Here is a 17,381-nt window from a genome sequence, read left to right on the forward strand (position 1 = left end):
GAAAGAATATAGTTGGAGCTTGCTTTCTTCTTCAGTCTGACAATCTTTGCCTTTGACTGTATGCTTAATCACATTTTACATAGTTTTTCATATGGCTAGATTTACCCCTGCATGTTGCTCTTTGTTTTCTATATCTCTCGTGTTGTTTTTGTTCCTCCGTTCTCATTTATTGCCTCCCTTTGTGTTGAACAAGTTTTTTAGTGTACCATTTTAGGTCCAGTGTTGATTTTTAATATTAAAAAAAGTATTTTCTTAGTGGCTGCTTTAGGAATTATAATGTGCATTTCAGTTTATCACAGTCTGCTTCAGTTTAGTTACTGACTTAATTCCAGTAAAATATAGCACAGTTTTTCCAAAATACCTTCATTTTCTCCTCTCTCCTTCCTGCTATTATTGTCATATGTATTATATCTATTTCTGTTATAAGCCTACTAACACACTGTTATCATAATTGCTTTATACAGTTTATGTCGATGAAATTAAGAAAAGAAAACGTGTAGTTTTTTCTATTTTTCCATTTATATTTACCATTTGTAGTGGTCTTATTTCTCCTTGTGTATTTGAATTACCTTCTGGTGTCATTTCCTTTCAGCCTGAGACACTTGCTTTAGTATTTTTTAAAGACAGGCCTTCTGCCATAGAATATTCACCATTTAAAAAAAAAAATCTGAGGATGTTTTTATTTTTCCTTTCCTGTTTGAAGAATAATTTTTCTGTATATAGCATTCTTGGTTGACAGGGTTTATTTGTTTTTTATCTTTCAGCATTTTGAATTTTTTTTAATTGCTTTCTAGCCTCCATTAGTTTGATGATTAGTCAGCTGTTAATTATATTGTTTTCCCTGTGTATATTATGAATCATTTTTCTGTTACTGCTTTCATTATTCTTCTTTTGTGGCTTCAGTTCAAAAGTGCTGTGCCTCTGTGTGGATCTTTTTGTGTTTATCCTGTTGGGGGTTCATTAAGCTTTATGGTTCAGTAGATTAGTGTTTTTCATCAAATTTGGGAAGTTTTCAGCAATTACTTCTTCAAATATATTTTTTCTCCTTTTTCCTCTTTTCTGTTGTTGCCTTTATCCATATTTTGGTAGGTCTTTTTTCTGATTGCCTTTATACATATTTCTAGTTGTTTGGTAGGTGTGACATTATCCTACAGCAGGTCTCTGAGGCCCTGTTCATTTTTCTGCTGTCTTATTTTTTCTCTTTGGGTTTTCAATTGAATAATTTCTAATTCTCTGTTTTCAAGTTCACAGATTTTTTTTTAAAATGTCACCTCAAATCTTATCTTGAACCCATAGTGAATCTTTTACTTATGTTGTTACACTTTTCATCTCTAGTATTTCCAGGTTTTAAATGTTAATATTTCTTTATTGAAGTTTTCTACTTGTGTAGTTGTCATCATATTTTTCTTTAATTTTTAAAATATAATTTCCCTTAATTCTTTGAACATATTAATTTAGTATATATTAAAATTTTTTTCAGCTTTATTGAGATACAGTTGATGTATAATATTGTGTAAGTTTAAGGTACAACATTTTGATTTCATGCAGTTATATATAGCAAAATGATTACCATCATAGCATCTGCTAACATGTCACGGCTTGTAATTACTATTTCTTTTTTGTAGTGAGAACATTTAAGGTCTACTCTCTCAGCAACTTTCAGATATACAATACAGTGTTATTAATTATAGTCATCATACTGTATATGAAATTCTCAGAACTTGTTTATGTTATAATTTGAAGTTTATATTCTTTGACCAGCTCCCCCTTTCCCCCAACCTCCAGCCTCTGGTAGCCACCTTTCTAGTCTGTTTGAATGAGTTGGGCTTTTTTAGATTCCACATGTGTTATCGTACAGTGTTTGTCTTTTCTCCGTCTGACTTATTTCACTTAGCATAATGTTCTCTCTCTCTCTCTCTCTCTCACACACACACACACACACACACACACATTTTCTTTATCCATTCAACTGTTGATGGACACTTATTGTTTCCATGTCTTGGCTGTTGTAAATAATACTGCAGTGAACATGGCAGTACAGGTATCTCTTTGAGATAGTCATTTCATTTTCTTTGGATATATACCCAGAAGTGGAATTGCTGGATCCTTTGATAGTTCTTTTTTTTTTTCTTTCTGCTTTTAACTCTTTATTCATTACAATGATATACTGAAATAACAGAGGTCAAAATGGTAACATTTCCAGGCTTCCCTGGTGGCACAGTGGTTGAGAATCTGCCTGCCAATGCAGGGGACACGGGTTCAAGCCCTGGTTTGGGAAGATCCCACATGCCGTGGAGCAACTAGGCCCGTGAGCCACAATTACTGAGCCTGCGCGTCTGGAGCCTGTGCTCCGCAACAAGAGAGGCCGCGATAGCGAGAGGCCCGCGCACCGCGATGAAGAGCGGCCCCCACTTGCTGCAACTAGAGAAAGCCCTCGCACAGAAACGAAGACTCAACGCAACCAAAAATAATTAAAAAAAAAAAAAAATGGTAACACTTCCATAAAAAGCTCCTCAGATAGTTCTATTTTTAATATTTTGAGGAACCTCCATACTATTTTCCATAGTGGCTGCATCAATGTACATTTCCACCAGTAGTACATCCACCAGTGTACTATTATTTTCCATAGTGGCTGCACCAGTGTACATTTCCCAGGTTCCGTTTCTCTGCATCCTCACAAACACTGGTTATTTCTTGCCTTTTTGATAATATCCATTCTAACAGGTGTGGTTTTGATTTGCATTCCCTGATGATTAGTGATCTTGAGCATCTTTTCATGTACTTGTTGGCCATCTGTATGTCTTCTTTGGAAAAATGCCTATTCAGGTCCTTTGCCCATTTTTAAATCAGATTATTTGAGGTTTGTTTTCTTCTTTATTTTGCTGTTGAGTTGTATGAGTTCTATATATTTTGGATATTAACCCCTTATCTAATATATGATTTGCAAATATTTTATTCCATTCCATAGGTTGTCTTTTCATTTTGTTGATAGTTTGCTGTGCGGAGGTTTTTAATTTGAGGTAGTCCCACTTGTTGTTTATTTTTGTTTTTGTTGCTTTTGCTTTTGGTGTCAAATCTAAAAAAATCATTGCCAAGGCCAGTGATAAGAAGCTTAACATTCTTTGAACATAATAGCTGCTTTGTATTCTCGTCTGCTAAATCCAGCAGCTGTGTCTACCCAGAGTCAGTTTCTGCTGGCTCCTTTTCTTTTTTACCTGAGTGTAGGTCAACTTTTCCTGTTGTTTTCAGGTCTCACAATTTTCTTGGACAGTTGGAAATTTTGGATAATATATTGTAGCAACTCTGGATTCTGTTAATTTTTTTTTTTTTTATTTCCCCTGAAACTTGTTTTGGGGGTTTTCTTTGTTTTTCTTTTTTTTGTAACTTACCTGCAACTAATCTATAGAATCTTTCTCCTCCCCAGTTTGAAGCCCCTGAATTCTGTGTTAAATTTTTATTCTAATTTTAATTTTTTCTCCTCATTTCTTAGGAGTTACTCTTTGTCTGCATGGCTTAGTGGTCAACCAGTTATTGGTTAGAGATTATGTCGCAACATTTTGAGTTTATAAAGTTTCCATCATTTTTTGGATGCTTCTGTACACGGGTTCTGTACGTTAAAAATTCAGGCAGTTTTTAAGTCAGCCTCAGCTTTTACTTTCTCCAAGGCCTTCTTGGATCTCCCATGCATATGTGCACAGCCTCTAAATCAGCCCAAGGGTATGTGCAGAACTTATTTAGCCTCTCCATTTTCAGGATCTCCCTGTTATATTTCTTAGTGTTCTGCCAGCCTGTCATTTTGCCCACCTGGTGTTGCATCCTCAGGGTAGCAGAGCTGTGGGCTGAGCTGGGAGGTGATTGTGGGGGAAGGTAGTATTCCCTAGCAAGAAGGTCACCAGCCCCCACTGTCATAACTCCAATATCTAGCAGTGTTTCTTGAATAAATGCTTTTTGATTTGTTGCTGCTTTTGGTTGATTTCCTGAGCCCTGAAATGATTGTTTTCTACAATGCAGTTCTTTTTACAGGTGTTTTGGGGGAGTGAATTTGCTGATATCTTCATTCCGCTAGAGCTGAAAATCTCATTTCTTTTTGAACTTTCTGACTTCTTAGTTCTTTCTCTTGTCTCCCAACCCCAATTTATTTCACTCTAGTCAGACTTTTGTCACCACTGAAATCACTCTTGTAAGAGTCACTAACATCCTGCATTTGCCATATCCAGTTGTGTTCTATTTTCATCTTAATCAGCCTTTCAGCAGCTTTTGATATAAATGGTCAGGGCCTTTTTCTGAAAACGTATTTTACTTGGCTTCTAAGGTAATCTCTCTTGCTTTTCATCCTACTTCACCGATTACTTCACTTGATTTACTGCTTTTTATACCTGTGGACGGACAGACAGATGGACGGATGGATGGATAGGTAGGTAGATAGGTAGATAGATAGACAGATATACAGATAGACAGATATAGATATATGAATATATATATGTATTTTTCTAAACTTCTTCCCTAGGTGATATTATTAGGTCCCCTTGCTTTGAGTCCCCTTTATGCGGATGACTCCCAGACATATATTTCCAGCCCCAACTTCTACCTTGAGCCTCAGTATTTTCACTTGGTTGTCTAATAAGGATTTCAAACAGAACTCTTGATCCACTTTCTCCCCCAAATTTATTTTTAGTTTTTGGAATGATCATTTAAAAAAGTAAGTCTGATTATGTCATTTTCTTGGCCTCATTGGCTTTCCTTTACATTTAGTGTGAAATTCAGTTTCTCACCATTATTAATGAGAGTTTTTTTTTTTTTTTTTAAAACATCTTTATTGAAGTATAATTGCCTTACAATGGTGTGTTAGCTTCTGCTTTATAACAAAGTGAATCAGTTATACATATACAATATGTTCCCATTTCTCTTCCCTCTTGCATCTCCCTCCCTCCCACCCTCCCCATCCCACCCCTCTAGGTGGTCACAAAGCACCGAGCTGATCTCCCTGTGCTATGCGGCTGCTTCCCACTAGTTATCTATTTTACATTTGGTAGTGTATATATGTCCATGACACTCTCTTACCCTGTCACATCTCACCCCACCCCCTCCCCATATCCTCAAGTCCATTCTCTAGTAGGTCTGTGTCTTTATTCCCGTCTTGCCACTAGGTTCTTCATGGCTTTTTTTTTTTTTTTCCTTAGATTCCGTATATATGTGTTAGCATACTGTATTTGTTTTTCTCTTTCTGACTTACTTCACTCTGTATGACAGACTCTAACTCCATCCACCTCATTACAAATACCTCAATTTCATTTCTTTTTATGGCTGAGTAATATTCCATTGTATATATGTGCCACATCTTCTTTATCCATTCATCTGTCGATGGACATTTAGGTTGCTTCCATGTCCTGGCTATTGTAAATAGAGCTACAATGAACATTTTGGTACATGACTCTTTTTGAACTATGGTTTTCTCAGGGTATATGCCCAGTAGTGGGATTGCTGGGTCGTATGGTAGTTCTATTTGTAGTTTTTTAAGGAACCTCCATACTGTTCTCCATAGTGGCTGTATCAATTTACATTCCCACCAACAGTGCAAGAGTGTTCCCTTTCCTCCACACCCTCTCCAGCATTTATTGTTTCTAGATTTTTTGATGATGGCCATTCTGATCGGTGTGAGATGATATCTCATTGTAGTTTTGATTTACATTTCTCTAATGATTAATGATGTTGAGCATTCTTTCATGTGTCTGTTGGCAGCCTGTATATCTTCTTTGGAGAAATGTCTATTTAGGTCTTCTGCCCATTTTTGGATTGGGTTGTTCGTTTTTTTGTTATTGAGCTGCATGAGCTGCTTGTAAATCTTGGAGATTAATCCTTTGTCAGTTGCTTCATTTGCAAATATTTTCTCCCATTCGGAGGGTTGTCTTTTGCTCTTGTTTATGGTTTCCTTTGCTGTGCAAAAGCTTTTAAGTTTCATTAGGTCCCATTTGTTTATTTGTGTTCTTATTTCCATTTCTCTGGGAGCTGGGTCAAAAAGAATCTTGCTGTGATGTATGTCATAGAGTGTTCTGCCTATGTTTTCCTCTAAGAGTTTGATAGTGTCTGCCCTTACATTTAGGTCTTTAATCCATTTTGAGTTTATTTTTGTGCATGGTGTCAGGGAGTGTTCTAATTTCATACTTTTACATGTATCTGTCCAATTTTCCCAGCACCACTTATTGAAGAGGCTGTCTTTTCTCCACTGTATATTCTTGCCTCCTTTATCAAAGATAAGGTGACCATATGTGCGTGGGTTTATCTCTGGGCTTTCTATCCTGTTCCATTGATCTATATTTCTGTTTTTGTGCCAGTACCAAACTGTCTTGATTACTGTAGCTTTGTAATATAGTCTGAAGTCAGGGAGCCTGATTCCCCCAGCTCCATTTTTCGTTCTCAAGATTGCTTTGGCTATTCGGGGTCTTTGGTGTTTCCATACAAATTGTGAAATTTTTCGTTCTAGTTCTGTGAAAAATGCCAGTGGTAGTTTGATAGGGATTGCATTGAATCTGTAGATTGCTTTGGGTAGTAGAGTCATTTTCACAGTGTTGATTCTTCCAATCCAGGAACATGGTATATCTCTCCATCTATTTGTATCATCTTTAATTTCTTTCATCAGTGTCTTATAATTTTCTGCATACAGGTCTTTTGTCTCCTTAGGTAGGTTTATTCCTAGATATTTTATTCTTTTTGTTGCAATGGTAAATGGGAGTGTTTTCTTAATTTCACTTTCAGATTTTTCGTCATTAGTGTATAGAAATGCAAGAGATTTCTGTGCATTAATTTTGTATCCTGCTATTTTACCAAATTCATTGATTAGCTCTAGGAGTTTTCTGGTAGCATCTTTAGGATTCTCTATGTATAGTATCATGTCATCTGCAAACAGTGACAGCTTTACTTCTTCTTTTCCGATTTGGATTCCTTTTATTTCTTTGTCTTCTCTGATTGCTGTGGCTAACACTTCCAAAACTATGTTGAATAATAGTGGTGAGAGTGGGCAACCTTGTCTTGTTCCTGATCTTAGTGGAAATGGTTTCAGTTTTTCACCATTGAGGACAATGTTGGCTGTGGGTTTGTCATATATGGCCTTTATTATGTTGAGGTAAGTTCCCTCTATGCCTACTTTCTGCAGGGCTTTTATCATAAATGGGTGTTGAATTTTGTCGAAAGCTTTCTCTGCATCTATTGAGATGATCATATGGTTTTTCTCCTTCAATTTGTTAATATGGTGTATCACATTGATTGATTTGCGTATATTGAAGAATCCTTGCATTCCTGGGATAAACCCCACTTGATCATGGTGTATGATCCTTTTAATGTGCTGTTGGATTCTGTTTGCTAGTATTTTGTTGAGGATTTTTGCATCTGTGTTCATCAGTGATATTGGCCTGTAGTTTTCTTTCTTTGTGACATCTTTGTCTGGTTTTGGTATCAGGGTGATGGTGGCCTCGTAGAATGAGTTTGGGAGTGTTCCTCCCTCTGCAATATTTTGGAAGAGTTTGAGAAGGATAGGTGTTAGCTCTTCTCTAAATGTTTGATAGAATTCACCTGTGAAGCCATCTGGTCCTGGGCTTTTGTTTGTTGGAAGGTTTTTAATCACAGTTTCAATTTCGGTGCTTGTGATTGGTCTGTTCATATTTTCTATTTCTTCCTGGTTCAGTCTCGGCATGTTGTGCATTTCTAAGAATCTGTCCATTTCTTCCAGGTTGTCCATTTTATTGGCATAGAGTTGCTTGTAGTAATCTCTCATGATCTTTTGTATTTCTGCAGTGTCAGTGGTTACTTCTCCTTTTTCATTTCTAATTCTATTGATTTGAGTCTTCTCCCTTTTTCTCTTGATGAGTCTGGCTAACGGTTTATCAATTTTGTTTATCTTCTCAAAGAACCAGCTTTTAGTTTCATTGATTTTTCCTTCATTTCTTTTTCATTTATTTCTGACCTGATCTTTATAATTTCTTTCCTTCTGCTGGCTTTGGGGTTTTTTTGTTCTTCTTTCTCTAATTGCTTTAGGTGCAAGGTTAGGTTGTTTATTCGAGATGTTTCCTGTTTCTTGTGGTAGGCTTGTATTGCTATAAACTTCCCTCTTAGCACTGCTTTTGCTGCGTCCCATAGGTTTTGGGTCGTCGTATCTCCATTGTCATTTGTTTCTAGGTATTTTTTGATTTCCCCTTTGATTTCTTCAGTGATCACTTCGTTATTAAGCAGTGTATTGTGTAGCCTCCATGTGTTTGTATTTTTTACAGATCTTTCCCTGTAATTGATATCTAGTCTCATAGCGTTGTGGTCGGAAAAGATACTTGATACGATTTCAATTTTCTTAAATTTACCAAGGCTTGATTTGTGACCCAAGATATGATCTATCCTGGAGAATGTTCCATGAGCACTTGAGAAAAATGTGTATTCTGTTGTTTTTGGGTGGAATGTCCTATAAATATCAATTAAGTCCATCTTGTTTAATGTATCATTTAAAGCTTGTGTTTCCTTATTTATTTTCATTTTGGATGATCTGTCCATTGGTGAAAGTGGGGTGTTAAAGTCCCCTACTATGATTGTGTTGCTGTCGATTTCCCCTTTTATGGCTGTTAGTATTTGCCTTATGTATTGAGGTGCTCCTATGTTGGGTGCATAAATATTTACAATTGTTATACCTTCCTCTTGGATCGATCCCTTGATCATTATATAGTGTCCTTCTTTGTCTCTTGTAATAGTCTTTATTTTAAAGTCTATTTTGTCTGATATGAGAATTGCTACTCCAGCTTTCTTTTGATTTCCATTTGCATGGAATATCTTTTTCCATCCCCTCACTTTCAGTCTATATGTGTCTCTAGGTCTGAAGTGGGTCTCTTGTAGACAGCATATATATGGGTCTTGTTTTTGTATCCATTCAGCCACTCTGTGTCTTTTGGTGGGAGCATTTAATGCATTTACATTCAAGGTAATTATCGATATGTATGTTCCTATTCCCATTTTCTTAAATGTTTTGGGTTTGTTACTGTAGGTGTTTTCCTTCTCTTGTGTTTCTTGCCTAGAGAAGTTCCCTTAGCATTTGTTGTAAAGCTGGTTTGGTGGTGCTGAACTCTCTCAGCTTTTGCTTGTCTGTAAAGGTTTTAATTTCTCCATCACATCTGAATGAGATCCTTGCTGGGTAGAGTAATCTTGGTTGTAGGTTTATCTCCTTCATCACTTTAAGTATATCCTGCCACTCCCTTCTGGCTTGCAGAGTTTCTGCTGAAAGATCAGATGTTAACCTTATGGGGATTCCCTTGTGTGTTATTTGCTGTTTTTCCCTTGCTGCCTTTAATATGTTTTCCTTATATTTAATTTTTGACAGTTTGATTAATATGTGTCTTGGCGTGTTTCTCCTTGGGTTTATCCTGTATGGGACTCTCTGTGCTTCCAGGACTTGATTAACTATTTCCTTTCCCATATTAGGGAAGTTTTCAACTATAATCTCTTCAAATATTTTCTCAGTCCCTTTCTTTTTCTCTTCTTCTTCTGCGACCCCTATAATTCGAATGTTGGTGCGTTTAATGTTGTCCCAGAGGTCTCTGAGACTGTCCTCAGTTATCTTCATTCTTTTTTCTTTATCCTGCTCTGCAGTAGTTATTTCCACCATTTTATCTTCCAGGTCACTTATCCTTTCTTCTGCCTCAGTTATTCTGCTATTGATCCCATCTAGAGTATTTTTAATTTCATTTATTGTGTTTTTCATCATTGCTTGGTTCCTCTTTAGTTCTTCTACGTCCGTGTTAAATGTTTCTTGCATTTTGTCTATTCTATTTCCAAGATTTTGGATCATCCTTACTATCATTATTCTGAATTCTTTTTCAGGTAGACTACCTATTTCCTCTTCATTTGTTAAATCTGGCGTGTTTTGACCCTGCTCCTTCATCTGCTGTGTGTTTTTCTGTCGTCTCATTTTGCTTATCTTACTGTGTTTGGGGTCTCCTTTTCAGAGGCTGCAGGTTCGTAGTTCCCGTTGTTTTTGGTATCTGTCCCCAGTGGCTAAGGTTGGTTCAGTGGGTTGTGTAGGCTTCCTGGTGGAGGGAACTAGTGCCTGAGTTCTGGTGGATGAGTCTGGATCTTGTCTTTCTGGTGGGCACGTCCACGTCTGGTGGTGTATTTTGGGGTGTCTGTGGTCTTATTATGATTTTAGGCAGCCTCTCTGCTAATGGATGGGGCTGTGTTCCTGTCTTGCTAGTTGTTTGGCATAGGGTGTCCAGCACTGTAGCTTGCTGGTCGTTGAGTGAAGCTGGGTCTTGATGTTGAGATGGAGATCTCTGAGAGATTTTCGCCGTTTGGTATTACGTGGAGCTGGGAGGTCTCTTGTGGACCAGTGTCCTGAAGTTGGCTCTCCCACCTCAGAGGCACGGCCCTGATGCCTGGCTGGAGCACGAAGAGCCTTTCGTCCACACGGCTCAGAGTAAAAGGGAGAAAAAATAGAAAGAAAGAAAGAAAGAAAGAGGCTATAATATAGTGAAGTAAAATAAAGCTATTATAAAGCAGAGCTATACAGACAAAATCTCACCTAGAAGCATATACATATACACTCACAAAAAAAAGGAAAAGGGGAAAAATTAATATATCCTGCTCCGAAAGTCCACCTCCTGAATTTGGGATGATTCGTTGTCTATTCAGGTATTCAACAGATGCAGGCACATCAAGTTGTTTGTGGAGTTTTAATCCGCTGCTTCTGAGGCTGCTGGGAGAGATTTCCCCTTCTCTTCTCTGTTCGCACAGCTCCTGGGGATCAGCTTTGGATTTGGCCCCGCCTCTGCGTGTAGGTCACCTGAGGGCGTCTGTTCCCCGCCCAGACAGGACGGGGTTAAAGGAGCAGCTGCTTCGGGGGCTCTGGCTCACCCAGGCCGCGGGGAGGGAGGGGTACAGAGGAGGCGGGGCGAGCCTGTGGCGTCAGAGGCCGGCGTGACGTTGCAGCAGCCTGAGGTGCGCCGTGTGTTCTCCTGGGGAACTTGTCCCCGGATCACGGGAGCCGGCGGTGGCGGGCTGCACAGGCTCCCGGGAGGGACGGTGTGGAGAGTGACCTGTGCTCACACACAGGCTTTTTGGAGGCGGCTCGTGCCCGTCTGTGGAGCTCGTTTAGGCGGCGCTCTGAATCCCCTCTCCTCGTGCACCAGGAAACAAAGAGGGAAGAAAAAGTCTCTTGCCTCTTCGGCAGCTGCAGACTTTTTCCCGGACTCCCTCCCGGCTAGCTGTGGTGCGCTAACCCCTTCAGGCTGTGTTCACGCCGCCAACCCCAGTCCTCTCCCTGTGGTCCGACCGAAGCCCGAGCCTCAGCTCCCAGCCCCGCCCGCCCCGGCGGGGGAGCAGACAAGCCTCTCGGGCTGGTGAGTGCTGCTCGGCACTGATCCTCCGTGCGGGAATCTCTCCGCTTTGCCCTCCGCACCCCTGTGGCTGCGCTCTCCTCCGTGGCTCCGAAGCTTCCCCCTTCTGCCACCCGCAGTCTCTGCCCGCGAAGGGGCTTCCTAGTGCGTGGAAATCTTTCCTCCTTCACAGCTCCCTCCCACTGGTGCAGGTGCCGTCCCTATTCTTTTGTCTCTGTTATTTCTTTTTTCTTTTGCCCTACCCAAGTACGGGGGGGAGGTTTCTTGCCTTTTGGGAGGTCTGACGTTTTCTGCCAGCGTTCAGTGGGTGTTCTGTAGGAGCAGTTCCACGTGTAGATGTATTTCTACTGTATCTGTGGGAAGGAAGGTGATCTCCGCGTCTTACTCTTCCGCCATCTTCCTCTTAGTCTCTTCTAGCTATTTTTGAATATGCCAAGCCCACCTCTAGGCATTTATATTTGGAGTTCCCTGTAACTGTAGTGCTCTTCCCCCATATCCTCACATGGTTCTCATTTTTATATCATTCAGATTTATGTTCAGATCTTACCTTCTTTGTGAGGTCTACTCCGACTTCTGTATCTAAAATAATAGCCCTTTCTCTCTATCATGATCTGTCCTCTTACTTTACATGAAAATATATTGTTTATTCCTCCCTGTCCTCCATAGACTGAAAGTTTTGTGAGGATAAGAACTTTGTTCGTCTTGTTCACTGCCATATCCTTAATACTGTAAATGATGCCTGGCACAGAATAGGCGCACTATATTTGTAGAATAACAATTTTTTTTCTGTAGAATTAGTATGTCATTAGTGTACTAATAAAGAATGACTCAGTAAAAATGGTTAGGCTTGGGATAGTTGTGTATTAAATGCATCTCAGACATGAACTTTGTCTAATATTGGCTTGATTAATAATTTAAAATATTGCTCTATAAAATTTATATTCTGGATCTTCTGGGGAAATTTTTTTTTTTTTTGGCTGTGTTGGGTCTTTCGCTGCTGTGCGCTGGCTTTCGCTAGTTGTGGCGAGTGGGGGCTACTCTTCATTGTGGTATGCGGGCTTCTCATTGCAGTGGCTTCTCTTGTTGCGGGGCACGGGCTCTAGACGTGCGGGCTTCCGTAGTTGCGGCACGTAGGGTTAGTAGTTGTGGCTCACGGGCTCCAGAGCGCAGGCTCAGTAGTTGTGGAGGGGCTTAGTTGCTCTGCAGCATGTGGGATCTTCCTGAACCGGGGCTCAAACCCGTGTCCCCCGCATTGACAGGCGGATTCTTAACCACTGAGCCACCAGGGAAGTCCTGGGGAATTTTAAAATGAGAAAATTTAAGCCTACTTTCAAAAATAGTAGAATATGAACAGGAAGTAAGGGTAGATGAATATTTTTTTAAGTTCATTTGTATCATATTTTAAAATTTTTATTCATTTATTTATTTATACATTTATTTATTTATTTTTGGCTGCATTGGGTCTTCATTGCTGTGCACGAGCTTTCTCTAGTTGCGGTGAGCGGGGGCTACTTTTCGGTGCAGTGCGTGGGCTTCTCATTGCGGTGGCTTCTCATTGCGGAGCACGGGCTCTAGGTGCGCGGGCTTCAGTAGTTGTGGCACATGGGCTTAGTTGCTCCCTGGCATGTGGGATCTTCCCAGACCAGGGATCGAACCCGTGTCCCCTGCATTGGCAGGCGGATTCTTAATCACTGTGCCACCAGGGAAGTCCCTAGATGAATATTTCGGTCCTTGTACTTGCTTCACTTATGCATTCTTTTTGATAAAAGATCATATGCATAACCTTAACACAACTTCTGTTATCTGGGAATTTAATAGTTCTCTGTTACCTTGGTTAATGAGTCCGGAAAAATAGCTTATTTTAACATGGCTGTCTATGTTAAAAACAATCTTAATATCTCAGAGGAGTGAGTCTTAGCTTACTAGCAGTTCTCCCACAAAACTAGCTACCTAGATGTGAATTGGCAAAGTATAGCCATACTTCAGAAATAGCTTCAATTTGGAAGAAATGGAAAGTTTTGAAATTTGTAAAATTTTCTGTGTCCTTCTCTGTAACAGTCAAAACTCAGAGTCTGATACAAGTTATTATTTTTGTTAAAGCAAGTATACTGTACTGTCTTAAGTTTCTGTTTATTGCTTCAGCTGTAAACATTTTATAACAAGTAATGGAGTGAAAGATTGATATTTTATAAAAGGATTTTCAATATCGCTGTGTACATAAGCCCAGCTCTCACAGTCAGTTTACAGGGACAGAAGGAGAGTCATCTTGAGTTTCCTATTTCCTTTTAGAGGACATGCTAGAACCATCATAGAGTCTATCGGAAGTTTCTAGAGGAGGAGGAACATTTGCTTATTTCTGCTACCATCTTCCAAGAACTGGAGCCCACTCTGCTCTAGGACAGTTCTGCTTATTAGGCTCTGTGTCCGCAGTACACCCCCCACCCCTCTATATTTTGGTCTTGTTTTCTAACCATAACATCATTTACCTTCCAAATTCCCAGGTATGTACTTTATGTTTCTAGCTCTTCTAAATCACCATTGTAATTGAAATTGTATGTTTTCTGTCCGCTTAACAGACATTTTGGTATTCTTTCTCTGTGTTATATAATTTGGACTTTATTAACTGGATTTCTGACAGCTAAGTATAATGGTTGGAATTGTTGTTAATATATATGTACTCTTCAAATTTATTACTGCAAAATTCATGGTGTTAGGAAGTTGTCATACTATTTAATGTTTTATTTTCTTGAAGCATAATTTTGAAACTCCCCAAAGGGAATATTATCTGTGGGATCTATAAATTTACCAGGACTGTACAATTTCCAGCATGTCATATTTTAACTCTGGCAACTGAGCCCTTCTAATGGGGCTAACTCTCAGATTTTTCATTGTATCTTGGAAAATAATAGGGTTTGTGAGAGTTTTCTTTGCACCCAAATTTATTTGTTTGGTGAGAAGTTTGATTTTTATTATAGTTGCAAAAATTATAGTAATAATAGCTTCTTTCAGATATCTCTTACATACTGTAGACCAGTGCTTCTCAAGCTATTTGTAGTGAGGTACTGGTTTTAAAAATTTCCAATTCACTGAAGACTGATTTTTTTATAAAATACAATAAAAATGAATTATGAGAAAAGTGAATTTTAAGAAAATACAAAATATAGGCCCCACTTTTAATTATAAGATTCACAGATATAAAATTATTCTTTCAAGTTGCAATAAAAGAGTCTGAACACTGATTCTCAATTTCTATATTTATCTTATTGCAGAACAGTAATAAATAGTTCACAGACTGGTCTATAGATGATACTTTTTAGTAACATATCTGTAGCCTGCTCTTCGTAGTGCTTAATGTTATTTCAGAAGCATCTTAGTCAATATGAATAGCAGTTATCCTTTAAAAAATATTTTCATGTGTTCCCTTTTCAGAACCGAGAGCTCCAAATCATGAGAAAGCTAGATCACTGTAACATAGTCCGATTGCGTTATTTCTTCTACTCAAGTGGTGAAAAGGTAAGTCTTGTAGAACGTTGATACTGAATATTGTGATAGACTTGTTATTCTTCTAGAAATAGTCCATATCCCCCCCTCCCCTTGAAACAGCTTTGCTCATTGAATGGAAGTATTCCAAAACACAGGCCCTAGTGATTCTGACCTCAAGATATGATTATTGAATATCATTAGTTATATCAGGAAAATGTTAATGAAATGATAGAGGGGATTAATTTTTAAGAATTTTCTTCTTTTTAAAACACTTGTCTTCAGTTCTAAAGCAAATTTGTATACATTTTAAAACCTTTTGTGTTCCTTATGTGCTCCTGGAGCCCCATGATAGTTCACCTGTTTATTGGAGGGAGGAAAATGAAGTCATATTGTTAAGTGGAAGTGTTGGAGGGGAAGGGGAAGCAGGAGGACTTTGGTAGGACCAGAATGAGACTTAAACATTGGGAAGCAAGTTTAACCTATCCTTGGCTAGGGAAAAAGTTGGGAAAGATATAATATTACAGAACTTCTTAATAAGTGATCACTATTTATGATCACATTTAATTCTGTGAAAGCAAAGGATAATTAAAGAAGATTTCATGCTTTGAATCCCCCTTGCCCCCTACCCCGACCCCCTTGGTCTTTCTCTTTAGAAGATGCAACGGTTAATATCATTGTACTCACTGGAGTTGGAAGCATAGAAAATCAGTTTCTTCTGTTTTACCATGGTCTTTTTCTTTCTGTCTGTTCACTGTTCCTTCTTCCCAGATTCAGTCTTCCTTCACTGGTTTGGGGTAAGGGGGAGGGCAAGTAATAAACACTTCATCTTTTTGGCTAAATAAACATTACTTTGGATAAGTTCATTTGATATTTTTGGACCTCACATACCATGCTTATACTGTCCCAAAGCCCTTAGATCCATAATACCTCTTGATTTCTAGCCCAGTTCTTTTTACTCACATATTTCCCAGTGTACCATTTAATCATTTTCCATTAAATTTTATTGAGATTATTTTCTTAGAAATTCTTTTTTCATGACAGAGCCTGTAATATGGGAAAATACCTATGTATTAAGCCAGAATTATGATATACATGCCTACAGATATATAGTTGTTGCGCGCGCGCCTGTGTGTGTGTGTGATAGCTAATGTTTTAACAACCGTAATTAGCAAATTGGCCCGTTAGTGACTCTCATTTCTTAGGTGTTTTTTTAAATTTTTTTTTTTTAAGTTTAAATGATGGCCTCTGCTTGTATTAAGGACCATAAACCCTCAAATATTTGAGCTCTTTTGTTCCTAAAGCCCATTATTTGGTTCATGCTCCTTTTTTTTTTTAACGTAGCAAACTGCCTGTTATGTCTTTGATCTTACCTGTTTTGACATGTCTTTACTTTTTCCTATCCCTTCCCAAATAAAATTATGGAGCATCTGTTGTGTTCACAGCACTCTTATAATGGAATTTCGCATCCCTATGGGTTTTGCTATTAGATGCTAGACATCATAATACCCCAGGGAGGAAAATAAAGGTCAGAACTATTTGTTCCATGAACCACTGAATTGCATGTGGATTCATTTGCAAAGGCCTCCCTACAAAGCCCCTTAAACATCTTCTCTTGATTACTTAATTTATATAGCTTTCCCTGGATAAACAACAAGGTCGTATTGTATAGCTCAGGGAACTATATTCAATATCCTGTAATAAACCATAGTGGAAAAGAAAAAAAAATATATATATATATATATATATGTGTATGTATGTATATAGCTTTTCCTGTAATGCCAGGCACTGTTTTAGTGCTTTACAAATACTAACTCATTTAATTCTTACGAAGATAAAGAGCAGAAAGGGAAGCACAAACCTTTTGAACAAACCTTTTCAAGGCTACCTTTTGTGGTAGCACCTAAAGGCTTACCTGTCTGGTTTTGGTTTGGTGGAAGCCCCCATCACAATCTGCCCTTACCCTTACTTAATCCTTCGGAAGGAGTGACAATGGACTGACTGTTATCTATGTACCCCAGAGGATGATTTCCTCCCTGCTGCTATTCAGAGCTGCTTATTTATCTTAAATGGTCTTACAGATAAAGAGCAATTGAGAAGTCATTAAGGGAAGATAACCGGAAGGACAATGCACTTCTCTCTATTATAAAAAAGAAATACATATACTTTCTAATATTTCATTTATCTCAGAACTTTCTCTTGAGTGTTGTGAGTTTTCCAAAGTGAAAAAAGACCCCTTTTAATTTTGGATAGCTCCATTAAGAGAACAGAAAGAAAGGAAGAAAAGTTGTGATGTGTTGCTGAAAATAATGATCCTCCGTTGTCAAAAAAGGGAAGGCTTTCTAAAGATATGCAGAAGTATATAGGTTAAGGAACTTCCATAATCTTCCAGCCACCAAAATGATAATTTCTTCTTCCCCTACTCATGATCTTCACTTCCTTGCTTCTGAATTGTTCTGGCAGGACTAACATCACTCAAGAGACCAGGTAGTAAACTAATATTTCTCATATGAGAAGATGGATTCTGCTCTAGGTATGAGA

The 17,381-nt window shown here is 38.5% G+C and overlaps 1 protein-coding gene across 4 annotated transcripts in view; it reads left to right on the forward strand.

Moving 5' to 3' along the window:
• Nucleotides 1-17,381, forward strand: part of GSK3B (glycogen synthase kinase 3 beta) — a 208,712-nt gene that overhangs the window by 90,843 nt on the left and 100,488 nt on the right. For all 4 annotated transcript variants that reach the window (XM_068546677.1, XM_068546674.1, XM_068546678.1 and 1 more), the window contains exon 3: nt 14,790-14,873. In XM_068546677.1, the coding sequence (XP_068402778.1) occupies nt 14,790-14,873 (84 nt within the window). The remainder of the gene's footprint in view (nt 1-14,789; nt 14,874-17,381) is intronic.

Source organism: Eschrichtius robustus, chromosome 6 (assembly GCF_028021215.1).
Source record: "Eschrichtius robustus isolate mEscRob2 chromosome 6, mEscRob2.pri, whole genome shotgun sequence".
Lineage (NCBI taxonomy): Eukaryota > Metazoa > Chordata > Mammalia > Artiodactyla > Eschrichtiidae > Eschrichtius > Eschrichtius robustus.